The 22,337-nt window shown below is 45.7% G+C and overlaps 1 protein-coding gene across 17 annotated transcripts in view; it reads left to right on the top strand.

The window, feature by feature from the left end:
• Positions 1–22,337, top strand: part of EPHB1 (EPH receptor B1) — a 357,336-nt gene that overhangs the window by 97,852 nt on the left and 237,147 nt on the right. For 5 of the 17 annotated variants that reach the window (XM_081007270.1, XM_081007269.1, XM_081007272.1 and 2 more), the window contains exon 3: positions 21,688–21,724. The exons of the other annotated variants lie outside the window; for them this stretch is intronic. In XM_081007270.1, the coding sequence (XP_080863396.1) occupies positions 21,688–21,724 (37 nt within the window). The remainder of the gene's footprint in view (positions 1–21,687; positions 21,725–22,337) is intronic. 17 annotated transcript variants of the gene reach the window in all.

The raw sequence follows: 22,337 nt of genomic DNA on the forward strand, positions 1-22,337 counted from the left end.
ACAATCACTGCTGTTTCCATTCTTCTGTAGTTCGGCTTCAGCTAAAACCTGTGTGGTTAATCTTCATTTCCACTAATGCTGAAACTAATAGAGTTAATTATGCAGTCAATTTCAACAAATTTCAATGGAAGGCAAACATCAAAAATGATGCAGAATATAATGCAATTATTTACATAATGTTTGCAGCCTTAAAAAAAAGATAGTGAATACCGCTCATACTCGCTTGCATGAATTCCATTCCTGACTCTGATGAGCATGCAAATTGTGGCAATTTCCACTCCAATTTCCATTTCTGATGGAATTCTCCAACATCCCTAATCTACATTATCTGCTTTGATTGAAGCAACAGCTGGTTGCAGTCATGCCACGAGAGCAAGTTCTTACATCTGTAGTTTGTCTCTGCAGGACCACTTTGTCCCTTTTCTCTACACTACTGGCATTTTGTGTGCGTGTGTTTGGGGGAATACCTGTTTTTGAAGAAAGTGTGAAGCCTTTCTAGAGAAAATGGTGCAAGAAAATGAATCACGCTGAATTGCTAAGCAAACTGTGAAATGTCATGAAGTCTAGATAAATGTTTTGACATTACCCTACTCCTCACAGTCTTTTCTTTGCTGGCACGGGCCAAAAGAATGACGCTGATGAAGAGGAGGAGATAGAAAGAGGCTAATATGGCGCAATGATCAGAATGTTCTGTTTGGGCACAGAGACCCAGGTTCATATTCTTAAGGAGTCTGGCAGGTGGAGCCTTGTGAGAAGTATAGGAAAGCAAGCAGAAACTCTAAAAGGACCTTATGCATCGAGAATGCTTGTTATGAACATTCAGAAGAACATGAAATTGCTCCTGATGCAAGGATGTGGAACCTGTGGCCCTCCAGATACTGCTACATCACTGACCATGATGGGACTTGTAGTCCAAAACATCTGAAGGACACCAGGTTGGGAACAGCTACTTTAAATAAATAAATATCACAGTGTTCATGCCCAAGGCAGGACACTGTGCTGAGGAGAAGATTTGAAACCACTTTCAAACCACCCACATTTACCTATGACAGTTTTCCCCATCCTCATGCTTTCCAGATATTTTGTAGTACCACTCCAGTCATTTCTGACCATTGCCCATGCTGGCTGCAGCTGATGGGATCCAAAATACCTTGAGGACACTAGGTTAGCCTGTGATGTTCCTCTACACTTCTCTGATCAGCTCAACCTCTCTATGTGAAGTCATCTCAATCATTCATGCATTTGCTTCCGGCACCAGCAGGTCTAAAAACGCAGAGGAGACCTTTCTGATGAGAGAAGTCCCCGACTTCCCAATAAAGGTATAAAGGCCTCACTGCTCTTCCTCAGGGACTGAAATGGAAATTGGGGTATATTTGTCGTGGGCCAGGAGTCAGCTTCGCCTGCTAATCAGCAGGTTGAAGGGAAAGAAGGCAGAATGACTCCACCTGCAGTTGATCAGCCTTCAAGGATAGGAGGAGAAGGCACTGATGAGAACTAGCTGGCTTCAGCCTTCTTAAAGATAGTTCTCAGCAGCAATCAGATGCTGGAAATAATGCCTGTGGTTTGTGACCCTACTTTGCTGCTTCTTGATCTCCATCTGGGCCCTTGATTCTGTGATCATCTGGATTTCCTGATCTCTGGACTGTCTTACTATGTAGATTGCTGCCTGCCCGACCCTTGGAATATACTTCGGGTGTGGATTCTGCTCTCGGGCCAATGTTCCTCAGAGACTCCTAGCCCCTGCTTGCTCAGCAATGGGACTCTGATGGGGCTATGACAATTTTGCAATTCCTCCAGGCTCTTTATGTTATTTAGAGGGAATGAACATACTGAAAAGTAATGGGGTGTTGCCGTTGTTGTTTAAAGTGAGGTAGTGTTTGGCACTAAACCTTCTTTATAAACAGGCAGATGGCAAGGTTAGGACACCAGAGTTGCCTGCTATTTTGAGAGTATATTTGAGCATTGAGGGTGAGGGCCATCCTAGACATGATGCCAACTACACAGTCCACAGCTACATGAGTGGTTGGCAGCTTTTTTTAGTTCTTTTGGTCTAGAATCAGAACCCTGGTGGGCATAGGAGAACTTTCACATTTTCCTCCCACCGCTGACCTGATTCTCAACAGGCTCCTGTGACTTCTGTGCTAGAAAGAAGGCTTCCATTGGTGCAAATGGGATGCTTCCTTTTAATTCAGGAAACTAGTGCGGGCCCTTGGTCTGGATTGAGTGCACAGTAGGGGAAAAAGTTAAAGCTCCTGATATTGCTGCCAAAGTTCTGGATTGGGACATCTGTGCTTGTTTCACTAAAACAACAACAACAACACATTCACAAAAATGTTAACTTTCTGAATGGTGTTACATCTAGTTTGGCCCTGAGTAGCAGACTTGGAAAAATATTCCCAAGGAAGAAACATCATTTTTAAAGGACCTGCCTGAGTTTTCCCCTACATGATTTGAAAGTATTATAGTTGGTGTTTTCAAATATACAATCTTTTTGCTGGGATGAATAATGGGAAATCTTTTCTATTGATTGTATATTCTTAGCTATAGCTTTCACCATCTATCTAATGTGGCCTAAGAAGCATAAATAGCTCAGCGCATGTCTATAGTGAGCAATCTCTGTCGATATTTCTTTTACAGAACTCCTCTATCACATCCCTTCAGCTTTTTATCTTGAGGAAGATTATTATTTTAGCCCTAATTTAATGGGAAATGACCTTTTGTGCACTAGAAGCAGAAAAGACCTGCTTATTTAGAACCTATTTAATATTTTAGCCCTTTTTGATAAATGCTCAGAGTAAAGCATTACTGACTGCCTCAAGGAGGATTTCTGTACAACGATTTCAATGTAACCAGCACTAGAAGAGGCAGTAATTTGCTGTATTTTTCTCTCAAGGTAAGGGATGCTGTCCATTCATGAAAACAGAAAACACTGTACTCGGGTTTAAGGTTTATTCTGTTTACCTGATGCTCCCTAACCTCAGAGCACATTTTAAGTGATCTTTCATGTGATGTAAAAGCCACTTCAGGAAATAAAGTGGAATCTAGTGGAAGTCCAGCATTCATTTCTGTCTTCATTGTGTCCAGAAAAAAATCTGTTTGCAATCCCCTTAGCCCAGCAAATCTGTGGATGAAATTTGGGGCAGTATCCCTTGCAGTCATCTTGCAATGGAATCCACTTGTAGCTGAGCTCTATCTAAAGGGGAACTTTGCAGATGGACTTTGACAGTAGTGAACCCCTTTAGATAAGTCTATAGCTGCCTACTTATATGGTGGTCATGTGATGGTCAAAGGCTGTCTTTTAATACCACTCCTAGTGCAGGTTCTAACAGGAACTTCTGTGAATGATTCGTATTTTTATTTAAAATTGAATTCTCCATTTCTTTGTTGTAGCTTTTTCTCTCAACCAAACTGTTCTTTCTCTTCCTTTTTTCTCCCAAGATGCATTGTTTCTCAATTTTCTTTCTTCTGTTCTCCTCCTGCTCTCTTATCTCCCACTCTTGCCAACACCTCTCTATGTAATTTGTTTGCAGGCTGGTTGTCTCTTTGATTTACTGTGTCTTTTCTCAATAGGATTATGATAAATGGATTGCTTGGCTCAGCGAGAACTAGACCAACACTATTTACTCAGGCTAGGTCAAGCCCATGCAAACAGACGAAAGGCACTCACCCTCTTCTTCCCCTTGCTCTCCATGCCTGCAATTTGCTCTCCTTTTCCTGCTGAGCACCCACTGTAAGGTATCACAGCTCCATAGCCACCACTACCTACAGAATGCTGGATGTCACACAGTGGACCTTTGGGAATATAACCCTATAAATGAGGCAGTGTGTATCTCCCTACAGAGAAAGGAAAATTTTTAAAAAAGGTTCATAAGGAGTGTTATCAGCTGACACTGTATAAATCCATGGATTTTGCAATTCTAAGTAAAGGTTAATCTTGGGAGTGAGCAGCTATGGGAGTGAGCAGCTATGTTGTAGGATCAGCTTTGACTATGGATGGGGGTGGTGGAGGAATTCATTTGGTTTGTATTTTAATGAGAATCTACCAACTTTGCACTTCCAGGAACTGAAACACAGCTCTCCTGCAAAATTCTCACTTTTTCGAATTTTGTGGCGCATAGAAAATGTGTATATATATGAAAATAACACAAAAATGCATTCTGTTAGGTGGAAATTGCTTGCAAAAATGCATATGCTAGGCAAATTTGCATATAAAATGTATAGAAACCCAGGAATGGGGAAATCATGCCCCTTCCAGGTTTTACTGGACCGCAACTCCAGTCAGCCCCAATCAGCATAGCCATTAGCCAGGGATGATGAAAACTGCCATCATATAACCCTTGGGGTTGGTGATGGGGACAAGTTCCCCACCCCTGGATTAATCTTTTTCTCCACCAATGTAACTAATCCTTCTTTAAAGCTAGTATCTGGTGACAATAAAGTCACATCTGATGGCTTTGAATTTCACAAGTTATTGTGCATTATGTGAAGATATTATTTTTTCTCTCTGTCCTGAGCCCACTGTTAATCAGGTTCGTTAGATGTCCTTAAATCCAAGGATTATGAAAGGGCAAGAAGAACTACACCACTTTCTTTCCATCACTTGTAGTTTTATAAACCTCTTTCATGTCTGTTCCTTACTTGTTGTTTTCCTAACCTCCAAATGCCACCAGTAGCTTGAGTGTTTTCTCAGAGGCAAGAAGCTCCATCCCTTGGATCACTTTTCTTTCTCTTTTCTGCACCTTTTCCCATCTCTTTCCCCCATCTATGTTCTGTGAGCTCACACATGGAATCAGGGCATACACAGCTCCTGCCTGCGCCTTAATGATACTACTACACGTATCCTCTCATCTTGCTCTTTAGAAGGAAAAACCTGCAATAGCTCCACTATAGCAACGAAGTGTTATGAGGGGTTTGATGTATTTATAAAGGCCAGTGAAAACACCTCATGATGGATTTATAGAGGTGTTTAAAGCTTTTCCAGTGCTTTGAACTTGTTTGGCTATTCTGGGGGATAATTCTTGATCATAGTGAATCTGCGAGAGATTGATGGGGTTTGCTCGTTATGTACTTGCTGCCTTGTTCTGCGGTAATTCTGGAGCAGCAAAATGCACCATTAAAGGCAAAGAGCCACGGGAATGATGGGCCATAATTAGTTGTTGCCGTAATAGTTTTGATTGAATGTGTATAGATATTGTAAGCAGCTCTTTTGGGAACCAGTGCTCTTAGGGAACTGTTAAGCAGAGCGGTGCTTAGCGAATGAAAAAGGGGTCATCCTGCTCTTACCCAGCCTGCCTCTCCAGAGCCATAATTAAAATGTCTGGCAGTTATGGGAGAGCCATGGAAGAATCATGTCAAAGTGTTCAAAACATGCTATTCTTTCGGAGAGAGGCCGGCTCATTCAGAATGCAAGAGAGCACAGCTGCGCTTGCTCTTCCTCCAAATTGGGAATGGGAAGTGGGGCGGGGGAACCCGCTGTGCTTTCTGCTGGAAATAGTCTTTCTGCAGGTCCACATGGCATCCTTTTAAGGATGCCAGTGATTGGTCTACTGGGATGTCTACACGTTCCATCTATTCATTTAGCAAAGTTAGAAAGACTTACAAAGCATAGAGCACTCTAAAGCAGTGTATATCATAAAACCGTAGATAAATCACAGCTGAAATCCTTAAAACTATTTACGAAAGCAAATATACATAAAATAGCTAGCAACAAAAACCCAAAGAGAAACCAACGGAATTTTTCAAAACAAACACGGGCAACTAAATTACATGTGTGGGTTGGCTTGCTGAAAAGTTTAATGGCGCACTTTGTACTTCACCAAATCTGTTGGGGATCAGGCAAAGTAAACAGTAAACAGTCCAGTCTTGTCAGATTTTAAGGCCGGAATATTCTACACATTTCATTAGCTAAGAAAAGGAAAAGCCCAGGTGAAATTGTGCTGATTCTTAACATAAACGTTGTAAAGAACTAGATTTTATTTTGATCTATCTGCTTTTCCTATCGGTGGGTATGGTCTTTTTGGAGAAAAGAAGGTGTTTGTGCGTGTAATAAAATTGTTACGGTATGTTATATACGGTCCTTTAACATGGTAGAATTGGGGATAACATCTGGGAACTTGGGAAAGCTTGTTCTAGACTCTTTCCAGCTTGCTGTCACAACTGAAACTGTCTTGGCTACCCTGGTAAATGATCTCCACTGGGAGAATAATGGGAGAGTATGACCTGAATCTTTTAGTAGCTTTTGATATAATCAGCCATGATACCCTTCCACTGGTTAGTTTAGGGGTAGGGGGACACTTCTTTCCAGTGGCCTTGCCCCTATCTGGCTAGACTGTGGGCTTGGGACACTACTGTTGGGCCCCATGGGAACTATTCTGGGGGGTAATGTAGGAGACTTGTCTTCTGTAGTATTCAACACCCACATGAACCTGCTAGATATGATAGTACGGGGATCTATTATTAGGGTGTATTGATTTTACTGTAGGCCACCTTGTTGGAGAGGCCGACATTGAAAGGCACAATACAAATTGATTAGATATTTAATGATTGTAATAATAGTGTTCTAGCTCTCTGTAGACTTTTTTTAATTAAACAAACCTATATTAAAATTTTCATTAAATGAAGAGAGCAAAGTGTAAAAAGAGGCGTATTAGCTCTCAAAATCTATTCATAATTATTTCATTGAATAAGAAGCCAATTACACTGTGTAAACATTTTGGTTGGACTAATCTTCCTGTTGCTTGTAGGCATTATGTTCTGAAGTAAACCGACAGCTGAAATATGTACACACACACATCCCTTAAGTCCTTGTATCCTATCATAGAACAGTAGCTTGTTATCTAAGTAGTTAAGTTAATGTTTTGTAGGCGCTTTTCGTTACAATTCTTTAAAACTGAATTACTGTTAACAAAATCTCCATGATAGTTGCTTCTGGATTATTATTTTTTTAAAAAATAAACTTTTAACTTTTTAAAACTGAAAGTTAGATTTTACTAGGAGTGCAGTTCCCATCACCATGTTCATTACTTGTGGGTAGAAGATTAGGATGGCACAGGATTACCTCTCCACCTGCTTCTCATTGGTGGGGTGGGGGTTCCAGCTTTGCCAAAGTGGGTGAAAAGGAACATAGGAAGTAATGGCTCTTCTGTCACCAGTAAATAGTGGAATGCCCTAAACTGGGGTTTTATAGAATGGCATGGATGCAAGTCATGGACCACTTTGAATCCAGAGCCTCAAAGATCCTATTTTCAGGTTATGCCTTGGATCACAAGTTCAAATCCATAATAAATTCTCTCTTTCTAAATCTTGTTTTCAGGTTATGCCTTGGATCACAAGTTCAAATCCATAATTCTCTCTCTCTCTTGTTAGTTCAAAAGTGTGTGATATGCTTACGTAAATTGTGAGGGGCTGCTGAAATAAACACAGATTCTGAATTCCCTAACTTGATTATTCATTACCAGATCAATACTGCCCAAAGAAAGTTTTAATTAATATCAACCACATTTTTAGCTGCAAACTCTTAAGTCCCACACAGTTACATTTTCCATGACTGCTCCTTAAATTTTTCCCAGACGCCCATGGTTTCCGGCTTCATTTTTGCTCCTTAGACTCTGTTATCTGTCAGGTTTCCAGAGCAGCCGTGACACTGTCTTGTTCCATTATTCTCCCATCTGCAAATATTACCCATTCCTTCCCTGTAACTGTCAGACTCATTCTCAATGAGGGAAACCTGAGATGGAGATGTGGGCTGCAATCCTATACCCAATTACCTGTGAGTAAGCCCCACTGAACTTGGTAGGATTTACAGCTAAGTAAGTCAGATATGCAGTCCTTGGAGTGGATCATAGCTGATTACCTCTTTTTCATAGAGAATAATCCTCAAGCAGAATGCGTATCCCATCAAGACTGGAAAAGGAAGAGCTAAGATACAGCAGGATTTGCTTTAGGCATAGCTGTCAACGTTTCCCTTTTCTTGTGAGGAATCCTATTCGGAATAAGGGAATTTCCCTTAAAAAAGGAAACGTTGACAGCTATGGTTAGGTGTTGTGCACTCACTTATGTATACCAACAGGCATTTGACTCTTCCTTGCTGTTCCTGCTAGCCTTCCTCTTTGGGGTGTGTGTTACACCTCTTTGCCCTCAGCGACCCTGGCATATTGATTGCAGTAACTGGAATTTTCACAAGGGCCCATCCAACTTCCGCAGAGCCATGTTTCAGAGGCAGCTACATATAGGAAGGCAGGCTGGCTGGTGAGAAGCTTTGCTCCTCTTGGGACTGAACTATTCCTTCCTCTCCCCGCCCCCCCACAACACTCCGCTTCCCTCTCTCCCGAACTGATTTGTGTCTGGAACGTGAGAATAACATCACAGATGGATATTCTGCTCCTCAAAGAGTATGTTCGTGCATTTTAATTGCTGGCATCTTTACTTGTTACTGGTGTAATTGTGAGTAGACTTTGTTTTTGTATTGATAATTAGGGAGTAGAACAGATGGCGGAGGCTTAGTTTAAAGTAATGTGTCCATTAAAGAAAATCTACTGTATGCAGCTGAAGAGTCTTCACTCTAGCAGAACCTGGCGGCTTCTAACAATCCTCTTCTCCCTGGCGGAGTGGCTCAGGACTGGCAGAGGGTGGGATAGTACTTCCCCACAAATGCGATGGGGCTGGATATTTGGAATAAAGGGAGTGTGTCTGTTATCCCCCTGTATTTGCAGCAGGAGTCCAGAGCTCATGTGGCAGCTCACAGGCCAGCAGGCATCTGGAACGAGTTTCTTTAAAGGGAATGGCTTTATGAGCCACATGTAGCAATGATGTGCTGCCTGGGATTGGGAAGCATGGAATCAAGCACAGAAAGGGGGGAAAAGCAAGTTTGCTACAATTCTTCTGCGTTCCCAAAGTATAAGCTTGCTTTGCAGAGATGCAAAACTTCATCTACAAAGTACTGACTTCACTCCTCATCAAACCCTCTTCTCATTGCGGTGCTCCAGTTTATGGTGGATTTAAGATCTACCTCTTGTTATACTTCCTTGTATGGAGTCTAGCTCATCCTTGGCCCCTTCAATTGTCTAAAACAAAGGCTGAGCAGGCAGCCAGCCCTTTAGCAAATTCTGCCAGCCAGTCCCCAAATACATTCTGCTGCACCACACACAGAGACACAACACTTGGAGTTCATGAATACCCAAGTATGGGGAAGAATTGCTAGGAAAGGTAAACAAACAGGAAGCCATGCTTTAGATCACGAGTCCAAAGTTTAGGAAGCTCTCTCTCTCTCTCTCTCTCCTATTTTTTTCTACTTTGGGATATGATGAAAGAGGTTTTGTTTTTGTATTTTCAACTTTGTCTATGGCACCTGGTATTTCTTCAGCAGCTGCATAGTATTGTGAGTTTGGTGGGGTGGTTAACTTGTACAATGTTTGAGTCCCTTCGAATTCCTTGATCCAGCAAGGATTAAAATCTAATGGAAGATCCCATTCTTGAATTAGTGAGGCAAGGACCAAAATGGCCCCCAAGTATGGGACATTAGTATAAGAAAGGAAGTGGCTTTGTGCCACAGGTCAGGTGGGTGGGCCCCCTCCCTTGCCTGGTTGGTAGTGAAAAGGACAAAAACCAGAATATGTGAGAGAGCTGCGCTGGAAGCAGACTGCAGACAGAAGGCAGAGAGGGAGAGCCATGCTTGATTTCTGCTAGAATCCAAGGCTGTGACTGGGAAAAGCAAGACTGTCAGGGGTGTTAATGCTGTGCACCCCTCCATTGTAGGCCCAAGTTATAGGTATATGTGTAAATAAACCATATAGCATAATGACCCCACAGTCTTAGCTGTCCCTCATTCCAAGGAAACCAAATCCTGGGCAAGTATCTGGAACTCCTGGAGTCTCACACTGCTTGGAGATTAGGGTGGCATGCAACATTATTTTATAGCACTTGAGGTGTAGCAATAAACATCCAGGGAAATTGCAAATAGCCACAGTGAAATATACTCAGAGTCGCAAAGTGATTTCATGCTCTTTATTCAGCTCATAGTGGTGAGGATGAATGAATAAATGTCCCCTCACAGTATCTGCTTTATATACATTATTTACACAATGGGCTGCACATGATTGGCTAATTCTGGAATTCTACTGTAAGCCAATCAGGTTGTGGATTCACTTCTATCTGGAGCAGGATTGGGTGGTTCCTGCCAACCAATCATACTGCTGCATTGTTCTAGGGCCAATCAGACTGCTTCAGTTTGGATCCTATTCAACTCAGTACATAACACCCCTCCCCTCTAAGTTCCAGTCCTGCCCGGGAGGTCGCATTCATAGTCCTCAAGGTATGCCGGCGGCCTACGTGTGCGTTGTGGCCTGGGGTGTTCCCTGGTCCGGGCTCCGGGTTCTGGCTCGTGTTCCAAGGATGCTGGCTGTGATGCGGCTGTTTGGTCTGGTGCAACCGGCTCGCTCAGTCGTGGTTCTGGTTCCGGTGTCCTTTCGGCCTCACGGGTCCTCTCTGTATTTACTGATTCTGCCTCTCCTGCTGGCCCCTCCTGCTCTATGGGCCTCACTGCCCCGCTGTTCCCTTGGGACTCCTCTGACCTGTCCTCCTCCTGGTTTTCTCCCGGGAATCGTCGCCGTATCTGGTCGCAGTGGCGGCGCCAGCATTGCCCCCCATCCGTTAGCACCTCGTACGACACGGGGCCAGTGACCCTGGTGATTGTGGCGGGTACCCATGCTGGGCCTGCCCCAAAATTCTTTGCGTACACTGGGTCCTGGGCCTCGAAGGTCCGGGGGCTCCTGCCTTCCCCCACCACTACCTCATCCTGAGCTCTATCGGGGTGAAGGCGGTCCAATCTGATTGCAAGGCGCCGACCCATTAGTAGTTCAGCGGGGCTCCGGCCAGTCGTTGAGCTGGGGGTGCTGTGCTGTGCTAGAAGGAATGTGGCAAGGCGGTACTCCCAGTCCCCTTGCGTCATGCGGCGAAGGGTGTCCTTGGTGGTCCGCACCATGCGTTCTGCTTGGCCATTGGTGGCAGGGTGGAACGGCGCCGAACGGATGTGGCGGATGGCGTTCTGCGCTGTGAAGGTTTGGAATTCTCCTGACGTAAATGCAGTCCCGTTGTCTGAGACGAGAGTGTCAGGGAGCCCGTGGGTTGCAAACAGCCTGCGTAGTACCCGGATGGCTGCGGACGTGGAAGTGGACGGTACCAGTGCGACTTCCAGCCATTTGGTGTAGGAGTCCACCACTATGAAGAATGTTTTCCCCTGAAAGGGGCCAGCGAAATCCACATGCAGGCGTGACCATGGTGCTCGGGCGGACTCCCAGGACTGGACTGGGGCCCTTGGGGGATCTGGGCGGGATTCTTGGCAGGCCTGGCAGTGTTTGACCCAGGCCTCTATCTCTCCATCGATCCCCGGCCACCACACATAACTCCTGGCAAGGGCCTTCATTCTTACTACCCCTGGATGTGTCTCGTGTAGGGCTGTGAGGACCCTTTTGCAGAGGGGCTGGGGAACAACGACTCTGCTTCCCCATAACAGGCACCCCTTGTGGGCCGACAGTTCATGTTTGCGGGTTGTGTAGCCGGCGAATTCTGGCCCGGGGCTGCTGCTGGGCCATCCCCTCCACACCCAGTCCAGGACCCGGGAGATGACCCTATCTTTCTTGGAATGGTGTGCAACTTCTTGTGCCTGAATGGGGCGGTCGGGAAGCAGCTCCAGGCTCATAACCTCTTGTGCAGGTGCTGGGTCAGGGCCTGTTTCCGGTAGTGGTAGCCTGCTGAGGGCGTCCGCATGGCCCATCGCCTTCCCAGGTCGGTGAATCAGTGCATACTGGTAGCTGGCAAGGAAAATTGACCACCTGAGGACGCGAGGAGACAGCACTTGGGGGGTCTGCTTTTCGGGGGCAAACAAGCCAAGCAACGGCTTGTGGTCAGTCACCACGGTGAAGGGCCGCCCGTACAAGAAATCATGGAATTTTTTTACTCCCTTTACGATTGCCAGACCCTCCTTGTCGATTTGCGAGTAGTTCCGCTCGGTTGTGTTGAGTGTCTGGGAAAAGTACGCCACCGGTACCTCTCTTCCATCCGGGAGTTGGTGCCCCAGGACAGCTCCAATGCCATAGGGTGAGGCGTCGCATGCTAGCACCACCGGCAGCCTCTCGTCGAAGTGTGCCAAGACCGAGTTTGAGACAAGCAAGTCCTTGACTGCCTGGAATGCGGCCTCCTGGCGCTGGCCCCACACCCAAGGGGCCCGCTTGTCCAGGAGTCTGTGTAGGGGCTCCGCTACCGCCGCCTTGTGGGGAAGGAAGGAATGGTAAAAGTTCAATAGTCCCAAGAAGGCCTGAAGTTCAGTCTTGCTCTTGGGCGCTGGGGCATCACAAATGGCCCGTACCTTGTCCCCAGTCGGGTGGACCCCTTCTGCGTCCACCATAAATCCCAGAAAGTCCACCTGAGGCACTCCTAGTAGACATTTTTCCCGCTTCACCTTGAGACCCGCCGTCTGGAAACGGTGCAGAACGGTGCGGAGGCGGTCCTCAAACTCCTCTGGTGTGGGGCCGGCAATCAACACATCATCGAAGAAGGGGGTGACGCCAGGAATCCCTTTAAGGAGAGAGTCCATTATATTCTGGAATATGCCTGGTGCCACGCTGACACCGAATTGCAGCCGCTTTACCCTGAACGCTCCTCTGTGCGTCACAATCGTCTGTGCCTCTGCTGTGGCCTCATCTACTGGCAGCTGTTGATATGCTTGGGCCAAGTCCAGCTTGCCAAAAATTTTCGACCCAGCCAGGGTGGCAAGGACATGGCTGACCACTGGCACTGGGTATGCGTGGGCCGTGAGGGCCTTGTTTATGGTACATTTGTAGTCTGCGCAGATGCGGACCGAACCATTAGGCTTGACGGGTGTGACGATTGGGGTTTCCCAGGGAGCATTAGGCACCGGCTCCAGCACTCCTTGCTCTACGAGTCGGTCCAATTCCTCGTCTATACGGGGTTTCAAGGCGAACGGGACCCGGCGGGCCTTGAGCCTGACCGGTCGTACTGCGGGGTCAAGCTGTAGCGCAATGGGGGGGCCCGTATACTGTCCCAATTTCCCATCGAAAACCCCTGGAAATTCCTTGCATATGGCGTCCACGTCCACTTGTAAGCTAGTGTGGTTCACCCCGGTGACAGCTAGCCCCAGTGGTCCAAACCATGCCAATCCCAGTAAGCTAATGTAGGGGCCCTTGACCACAAGCAAGTCCAGTTGCCGCGTCCGCCCTCGGTATTGCACCCTGAAGGTCCCCACCCCCATTGTGGGGACCTTACGTTTCTGGAAGTCCCGGAGGGTGAATGGGGCCGGCCTGAGTTTGGGACCCCCAGTGGGACACAGTTTCCTTAAGGTCCTTGCCGAGATTATGGATAGAGTTGAACCCGTGTCAAGCTCCATGCGGCATGGGGCCCCCTCTATCTGTACCTCTACATAAATTTTCTCTACGTTGGGGTGGGGCAACTGGTATACCTGGAAGTCCGTGAGCTCCGTCGAGTTGCCTTGGTGCGTTGGGCCCCGGGACCTGGGGCTCTTGGATTGGTCATCTGATGCCTGGTGTCGGGTGGGCCGAGCCCGACACACCCGGGCGATGTGTCCCGATTTTCTGCACTGCCTGCACTCTGCGTTGCGGAAACGGCAGGTCCTCCTCTCGTGACTCTCCCCGCAGCTTGCGCAGTTCCCTCCTTCTCGTCGAGGCAGCTGTGGTCTGTGCGCTGCTTGAGTGCGCTGCTGTACTCGGTGCACCTCCTCCCTGTCGGATCCTGAGTCGTCGGTGAGGTCTTCATGGTGGACCCTCGGTTGGGATGGCAGGCTCGGCCGTGCCTCTTGGGTCGACCTCTCGGCAGCTTCTGTTGCCAGGGCCTCCTCCAGAGCGACCTGGAACGTTAGGTCCTTCTTAGCGTAGAGGCGTCGTTGCAGCTTCTCATCCTTCAGGCCACCGACGAGGCGGTCACGAAGCATGTTCTCCAGCTCTGAGAAGTTGCAGAACCGGGCGGCTTGGCGGAGAGAGGTCACAAACCCAGTTATGGTTTCCCCAGGGGCTTGCCGCTTTGCGTAGAAGGCATTTCGACGAGCCACCACTGAGGGCTGCGGTGAAAAGTGCCCCTTCAGCTGTTCCATTATTGTTTTGTATGGAACAGTAGCGACGTCTTCAGGCGCAAGGAGAGCCCGGGCAATTTCAAACGTCTCCTCTCCGCAGACGCTGAAATGGCTTAATGAAATTGCCAGGAATGAGAGGGTAAAAGCAGAAGGAAAGTCAGGCTTGTACAACATCTCCCTCCTATGGTTTACTTCTGATAAATTCTGAGTAAGTGCTTTGGCCTTCTGGGCTGCTTCATTCAGCAGAATCTCTGAATTGTTTTTAGGACTTGGTAGTGGAGGAAGGACAGAGATTGCAACCAGCTTCTGTAACTAAAAGCTCCCAAAGTCTTTCCTTAAAGAGACTCCCTTCAGAGCTGAAACTCGTATTGGAGACTCTCTGGAGCACCCAGCAGGAATGACATATGGGCACATAGCAGCAGGCACAGTGAAGGAACTGTGAACCTATTTTAGGAGGGAATATCATGTGAAACGTTTGATTGGAAAGACATAACTCTGAAACTCTGGTCGTGTCATGCAAGGGCTTCACCTGGGTGTCTTGTGGACTCCCTTGGCAAGGGTGATCAATGGCCCATCCTGTGGAAATTGCTGTCTTTGGTTGTGGTCAGAATCACATGGGAGTACTTCTGAAGTTTCTGTCATGTGCAGTCCAAATCTCCATATATGTATTTACTCAGAAGCAACGTCCTTGCTGTGTTCTGCTGGGCTTACTCCTAGCTAAGCATGCTTAGGATTGGAGCCTTAGTTTAGTGTTAAATATCTTCAACACATTTAAAAGTGTTTTCTCGCATCATGTTAGCAGCGCCTTCGAACCCACTTATGCTATTTGTGTGAAAGTGTGAATACTGTTAATGTGAGAGAGAAGGCAATTTTAAAAAAAAAAATTGTGCACATAGTCTATCTTATGTAGGTTTTATGTTTTGCTGCTGATGTAGGAAATGGAAATGCCCTTGTGTGGCAAGCATATGGAGTTTCATCAATTAAAATGATAAACTGCAAGAAAATAGAAATAGCAAGGGTGTTGGTTTTTTTTTAATTCAACAAAGGAGATAGGAGGCTCTAATACCATTCCTTCTAACAGGTGGTTGAGAGCCTATCTGTTTGGAGGAGAAAAACCTGGCGTGGATGTCAATTTTAAAAAGTGAAAGTTGGGGAAGAATTGCCTGTTTTCAAACCCCTAACAATTTAGCATCATGGGCTGGGGGTAAAGTTGGGAGGATGCAAATGATGAGGTTAACCCCCCCCCCCCACTAATCATCATCATCATCATCATTTATTATTTCTACCCCACCCATCAGGCTGGGTTTCCCCAGCCACTCTGGGTGGCTTCCAACAAAAGATTAAAAATACATTAAAACACCAGTCATTAAAAACATCCCTAAACAGGGCTGCCTTCAGATGTCTTCTAAATGTCATGTAGTTGTTTATTTCTTTGACAGCTGATGGGAAGGTGTTCCACAGGGCGGGCGCCACTACCAAGAAGGCCCATTCCTCCCTGCACTACATACAGATTTTTTTTGGAGGAACCACATCCCTCAATTACTATACAGAGAATGATTGGCAGCCAGCCCTAAACCTGAGCCTTTTAGTACTCTGTATAGTGCAACAGGAGAAGGTCCTGCTGTGTGTCTTTCTTGCCTCCTTCCCATTCCTCAATATTAACCACCCCCAAAGGCCTGAGCACTTATCCTATTTCAGGATAGGTTAAACTTGAAGTAGGACTCCTCCTCCTAAGGCTATGTATCCATTGCAGGTCCCTACTCTCATTATCTTTGAACAGTATTCTGGCAATTCTTTCACAAACATGAGTTATGCAGTTTAAAGTATGTTTCTGGACATTCTGCAAGTTCTCCATTCCTCAGGTTTGAAGACTTGTCACCAAAGAAGAGGAAATGCATCGTTAAAAACAGGAGCAATTTGCATAAAATTAGCATGAATTAATTTATATGGGTGGAATTTTATTTAAAAATAATTACCATAATTTAAACAGAAATACAGTAACCTTAGCATAGTGTGGAAGCCTATGATCATGTGACCTGTTTACCTGCTTGTTCTGCTGTCCAGGTGTTCACTGTTGATAGCAGCTCTGATAAAACTTCCCTTTCTCACCCCCAAAACAGATGACTGTCCTCCTTCAATCAGGGCAGGTGGCCATTCACAGTTTGACACACGTGGTAGGAATAACTTTGTAGCCTGATGGGCTAACGACTTCAAATAATAACTCTGCTTGGCTGGAATGAGTGGCAGATCCCTCAGAGTTTAGCCAGCTCCATTACTCAGACTTTTTGTTTCTTGGGATATAATTGTATTGTTTTTCCTCTTGGCTTCTGTTGCTTTTCTAGTCCGAACAGAAAAGCAATTTCTGGCACAGCTTCTGCATAGTCGGCATTTTACAGAATGGAGAGATCTGCTGAACTTTTGGTGGTGTAAGGATTTTAGTTCTCTCATGTTGGTGCTTGACATTTCCCTTTTCAAAGCAGCTGCCTCTGCACTGACTGACTCATGATTCCTCTGCAAAAGTGTATCACTCACTTGGCTGAACTTTTGATCTGCGTGAAACAAGCCAAACATATTGTCTTCCATCTTTGGGGGCCTTTAGCCTTGCTCCCTGGTCTCTGGTGGCATCTCTTGGAATGGTGCTGCTTTCTGGTTAGGTGTCCTAGTTGTTGGTGAATAAAGAAGGTCTACTTAGTGCTGGATCTCATTTGCCAAGTATGCCTGTTGGACTAGCACAACATTGTCTATCCTGGAAAATGGTTCTAATGCCTTTGTTGGTGTATGCTGATGGCTAGTTTTCATGCTGGAAGTAAATTCTGGATGGTATGTACTGTACAGCAAAGTCGATAGCAACATAACTTTTGTTGGACCGAAAACAATACAGTGGTACCTCGGGTTAAGAACTTAATTCATTCTGTAGATCTGTTCTTAACCTGAAACTGTTCTTAACCTGAAGCACCACTTTAGCTAATGGGGCCTTCTGCTGCCGCTGCTTCCCTGCTGCACGATTTCTGTTCTCATCCTGAAGCAAAGTTCTTAACCCGAGGTAATATTTCTGGGTTAGCGGAGTCTGTAACCTGAAGCGTATGTAACCTGAAGCGTATGTAACCCAAGGTACCACTGTACGTTAAAGAAAATCTTTAAAACGGCACCAGACATTGTGTGTGTATGACTTATTATTAATGGGTTTGTCAGTTTTATTAGTTAATTTAAAAGAGGACTGGGGAACCTCTGACCTTCCAGATGTTACCAGACTAGACCTCTCATCAACCCTGACCATTGGCCACACTGGCTGGGCAGACTGAGCTGAAAGTTCAGCAGCATCTGGAGGTTCACCAGTTCACCAGCCCTGACCTAAGATAGCCAGCTGGTGATCTGTTTTCCTTTTTGTGTGCAATTTTTATTCTATAATCATCATCACAAAGTGCTTTGATACTTTTAAACAAAATCATGGTATACAATTTTTTAAAAATACATACATTAATTTTTTTAAAAAATCCTTCCTTTTTAACTAAAAAGAGTTCCATGGCAGCTTGCAAACTTTAAAAATCCAAATGCGTGTTAAAACGATTAACAAAATAAAATGCCACAGCAAAACAGGAGCAGGAACGAGTGGAGCATTTTGTCAAACTCAGAAGCTCCCCAAGGACCTCAGGAGAAACCCAGTCTGTGCTCATCAACAGAGAACAATCAGGGAGAACTTCTTCAGGGAGGGAGTTACCCAGTTTGGGGCATATCCAGCAATAGCCATGAACACATTTCCTGTACTGGTGCCAGTCATGCTCCTGGGAACCAGTGTTGTCATACGGAGGGTGGGGAGGGAGAAAAGAAACCCACCTTAATGTAAATTCTTGGCTAAATTATCTGTTGCTCTGTAAGAAAAAGATCCTGAAAGGGAATCTTTCAGGGGGGAGTCTGGCATTGCCACCCCATCAACAAACCAGAAAACGGTGTTAGGGTTTTTAATTAAAGAGTTAGAAACAGACTGTTTAGGAAATACATAAAATAGATTGGATGGAGAAAAGCTGGTAGGAAATTGGGGATGTGAGGGCAGGATGGAAAGACGGGCGGGGGGGGCGTGAAACATCTGACAACAACAAAGCAGATGAAAGAGCTGCTGGGAGTGAAAGAGGGAGGCATAGAAGGGGAATAGCGATGGCTCTGAAGCTTCTTGTCTGATTAATGATGCTCAGGCTGTGATCCATTGTAATCCTCTCATTAGCAAGCTGAGAAAAGTAATTTTACACTGGCCCCTGACCACCTTTCCCACTGCTTTTCTCCCCCACCAGTGATTGATTGTCCTCGCAGATTCTTTGTTGTCCACATGCACACGCGGCCAAGGTGGCACTTTAGGAGTTGATGCAGAACTTGGTCTCCCTCCTGCAACACTGAAAAGTTTCGGCTTGGCTAGCAGACCACTGTTTCTGAAACTCGTGGATGTTTATAGCAGGATCTAGTGATGGAGAAACTTATTTATCTGTTGATGAAATTAGCCACCACTTAAATACAGGGCACTTGAGGTTGCTTACAACAACTAGCATAAATCAATAATAAGTTTATTTGTTTAAATGACTTTTTAGACTGCCTTTTAGTGCTGGGCCCTCACCAGGCAATTCCTAGCAAAGAACACATGGTATACCATCAAAATGAGAACATGTTAAAATTCCATTTTTAAAAAGATAAAGTACCACCAACAGAGCACCCATGTCTGTCTAAGATAGGGTGGGAAACAGAATGTGGCCAGTGGGCCAGATTCTGATCTCTTCTACCCACTGCAGGGCATTTTGACAGGTGGGTGGGTGCACCCACCTGTCAGTCACAATCCCATCAGGTGACCCAAAGTTAGAGAAAATCCTTTGTGGATGTAGCTCAGGCTGCAACTGCACAGGGACTTCCTTTGCACTTATAGCAACCCAACTTTGGGCAAGGATTGTGAACTCTGTAGCATAGCCAGTCCCATTGAAGCTTGCTGTCAGCACTGTTCAGCTGTCCCCATTAATCAGGCATATGATGGTGGGTATGGGGCAGATGAGTACAGTTTGAGAGAAGAGGCCTTGAGGGTCAAATCTGGCACCTGAGCTGGGCCAAATGTGGCCTGTGTGCATTTCCTCACCTCTTATTCTTATCCAATCTGGTACCTTCCAGTTGTCTGGGGGGTCCAACTCCCATCAGCTTCGGCCAGCATAGGCAGTGTTCAGGCATGATGGAAATTGTAGTTCAAAACCTCTGACGAGAACCCGCTTGGGAAAGGCAGCTCAAAACAAATGTGCAAAAGTCCTCCTGGCCACAGCTACTGTCTGTCTATGGGCCAAACAAGGTCCAATTACCTCTGTGTACCTGGCTCCATTGAAAAAATGCAACTCTCTTTAGAACAGGTTGAGGATCTGGAAAAGAATTTAGAAACCTGAATCCTGAAATCTCAAGAGCAATGCCAAACACGCTTTATTTATTCTGAAATCCTCAGTTTTTCCCAAGCCACATTTATGATTTGTGGAGCCTGCCATTATTTCTGTGCAGAGGAACTCCTTGGCACTGGCTTCTTTACTTGGACTTCATAAGGGTGTGCGTGTGCATAAATGGAAGTAACTGTGAGCAGGAACAAATTGCCTGTAAGTCGGTTCTTAAAGGGCAATAAAGCTGTGGCAGTGAAATTATCATGGACATCTCGAAATTCCAATTAAACACACACACACACACACACACACACACACACACACTCACTCCACATATCTGAGAGTAAAGGGCAGAGCTGTCTGAATTCAAGGATGTGGCTTACAGCACATCCAGAATCTTTCCCTTTAGAAATTAATCTCTGGTGAGTTCTGGCAGAGAGAGAGAGATTTGCTAGCTCTTTTTACTGGCCGTGCTTCTATACCAACAGGAGCCTGCCATGAAGAAATCCTGCTTTTGAAACCCTCCCTGTCTTTTATCTCCACATGCCGAAAAAAGCTTCACCTCCTTAATTTCTTCATTTCGGACAGCTTTTATAGGTATGGGAGCAGGGCCAGTGCTCTCTCTCTCTGTTTGTGTCTACTTTAAAAAAGAGAGTCAAAGAAAGGAGGCAAAAGAGACCATCTTTCTTCACAATGAAGTGCGTCACCGGGAGAGAAATTCTGAGCCTAACGCTCTACAGATGTTCTGTATGGAGCCTTGGAACAGAGGGCACTCTAATTGACTACAGGTGTGACCCGTGACCAGGTAACATCCTCCCCTGCCTTGGAGAGGCTTACCAGAGGTCAGGTTCTAATCCACTGTCTTCAGAAGCTTTTATCCAGCATAAATGAGTGGGGCTGAGGAGGCTGAGCAAACTAAAGAGAAGAAGAAAAGGAGAAAACCCGCGCAGTAATAGAACCAAGCACTCATTTGTCATGTTAGAGCAAAGCTGTGCGACAAGCTGCGGCTGCTAACACTAATCCCCCTGTGTATTACAGTCATGCACTATAACACAGATAAGGAAGCTGAGCTGTGAAGGAGGCAACACCAACTTACCCCACCCCGGCTGCCCTGCTTCTCGTAGCAGGGGATGATCGGGGGTGGGGGGGGGGCATATTTGTTCAGCAGGAATATTTCCCCCCTCTGTTGTTTGCCTGAACCGCACAAGTCAATAGTTTCAAAGAACGCCAGCCACTGCCAAGTCTGGAGTGCGCAAAAGGGTTGCTTTCAGAGGAAGCACCTTGCAGCCTGGCTGAAGTTTATCAAAAGTACATTCCTGTGTCAGTGTTAAGTCAGAAAAACGTCCTCTGGGGAAGCAAGTCAGAAGCGTGCTGAGCCGCTGGACAGGAAGGGAAGGCAGAGGAGGGAAAATCCTTTTGACATCAACAATGGTTGTTGTTTTAAATAGAGCCTGGCCTATAATTGGTCACAGCCAATTGCTCTTGAAAAGAAATGGGATGGGGGGATGATGGGTGAATAGTACAGATGCACTGTTGCAGCAAGATTACTGGCCCTTAGGCTGTGCTTGCACTAGCGAGTTTGTTATCCTCCTGTTCCTATGAACATTGTGCCATGGTCCATAGGTGCATCTGTGGTTCATATGTCTACAGAGCTGCAGGGAAATTACTTGTGTGTTATTAAATATGCTCGCTGTGTGAAGTGGTAAGTAGGCTTACTTGTTTATTGAGTTAGACGCATTTGCAGGGAAAGTTGACTTGAAATGGTTGAGTAGACTCTTCCCTGCCAGCTACAAGGAAGTCCACAGGAGGGGAAGCACACGGGATCTGGTGCAGACTGCACCAGCTCTCAGGATGGAATCTGTGGAAAATGACTTGTGGTACATGCAAGAACATAGCTGATATGAACACACCTTCAGTGTTTGAAAAGATCATCATGGGTCATCCGTTGAAACTCAGAGCATGTCAGGTTAGGGATTTCACACATTTATATAGTTCAGCCAATATCTGAAAACAAGATTATCACCTTGGGTTTGTTTTGCACCAAACCTGCACTGTCTGCACTGCAGATGTGAAAAGATAACAGTTTGTGGCAAGAACGGCCTGTTCTATGTAGGGAAGGGAGGAGCAACGGGCGTGTACAGAACTGTTTGCCATTTTGTGCCCTTCTTAATGTTTTCTACACTTTTGTTTGTGGTACAGGAGCTTTCAAAACTATTGATAGAACGCAGGGCTGAAGGTAGGCCACCCAACATCTAATGCATTACTAGCAGGTTGTGGTGAAGTATTTTCTTGTAAATTTCCTCTTCAACACTACTTGAGCCACTGCAGGTAATGACTATGTTTATTGAGTACTGCTCAGAAGATACACAGCATGAGCAGTTACTCTCCCCTTTCCATTACTCATTTACTTCTTTTTTTTGGGGGGGGGGGGAATCAACATTCCTGCTTGACATACACATTGAAAAGTCAGGATGGTCAATCAAAATCCAGACCAGGTAGCAACTCTCTATCTACCAATAATATGTGCCATTAAGGGCTCAGGGTTTTCAACATTTTGAGTCACTAGCTTTGCATTAAAGTCAATAAGAATAGGCCTGGGTGAGCCTTGGGCTCATTCCCTCTCCTGTGGCATGACTGGGAGGAGGAAACTGAAAGCTATTGCTTCCATTTTTGATTAACCACAGTTTATTGTTACATATGAGGGACGTGGGTGGTGCTGTGGGTTAAACCGCAGAGCCTAGGGCTTGCCGATCAGAAGGTTGGCGGTTCGAATCCCCGTGACGGGGTGAGCTCTCGTTGCTTGGCCCCAGCTCCTGCCAACCTAGCAATTCGAAAGCATGTCAAAATGC

This window comes from Podarcis pityusensis (assembly GCF_964106645.2).
Source record: "Podarcis pityusensis genome assembly, chromosome: 5".
In the NCBI taxonomy this organism is placed as follows: Eukaryota; Metazoa; Chordata; class Lepidosauria; order Squamata; family Lacertidae; genus Podarcis; species Podarcis pityusensis.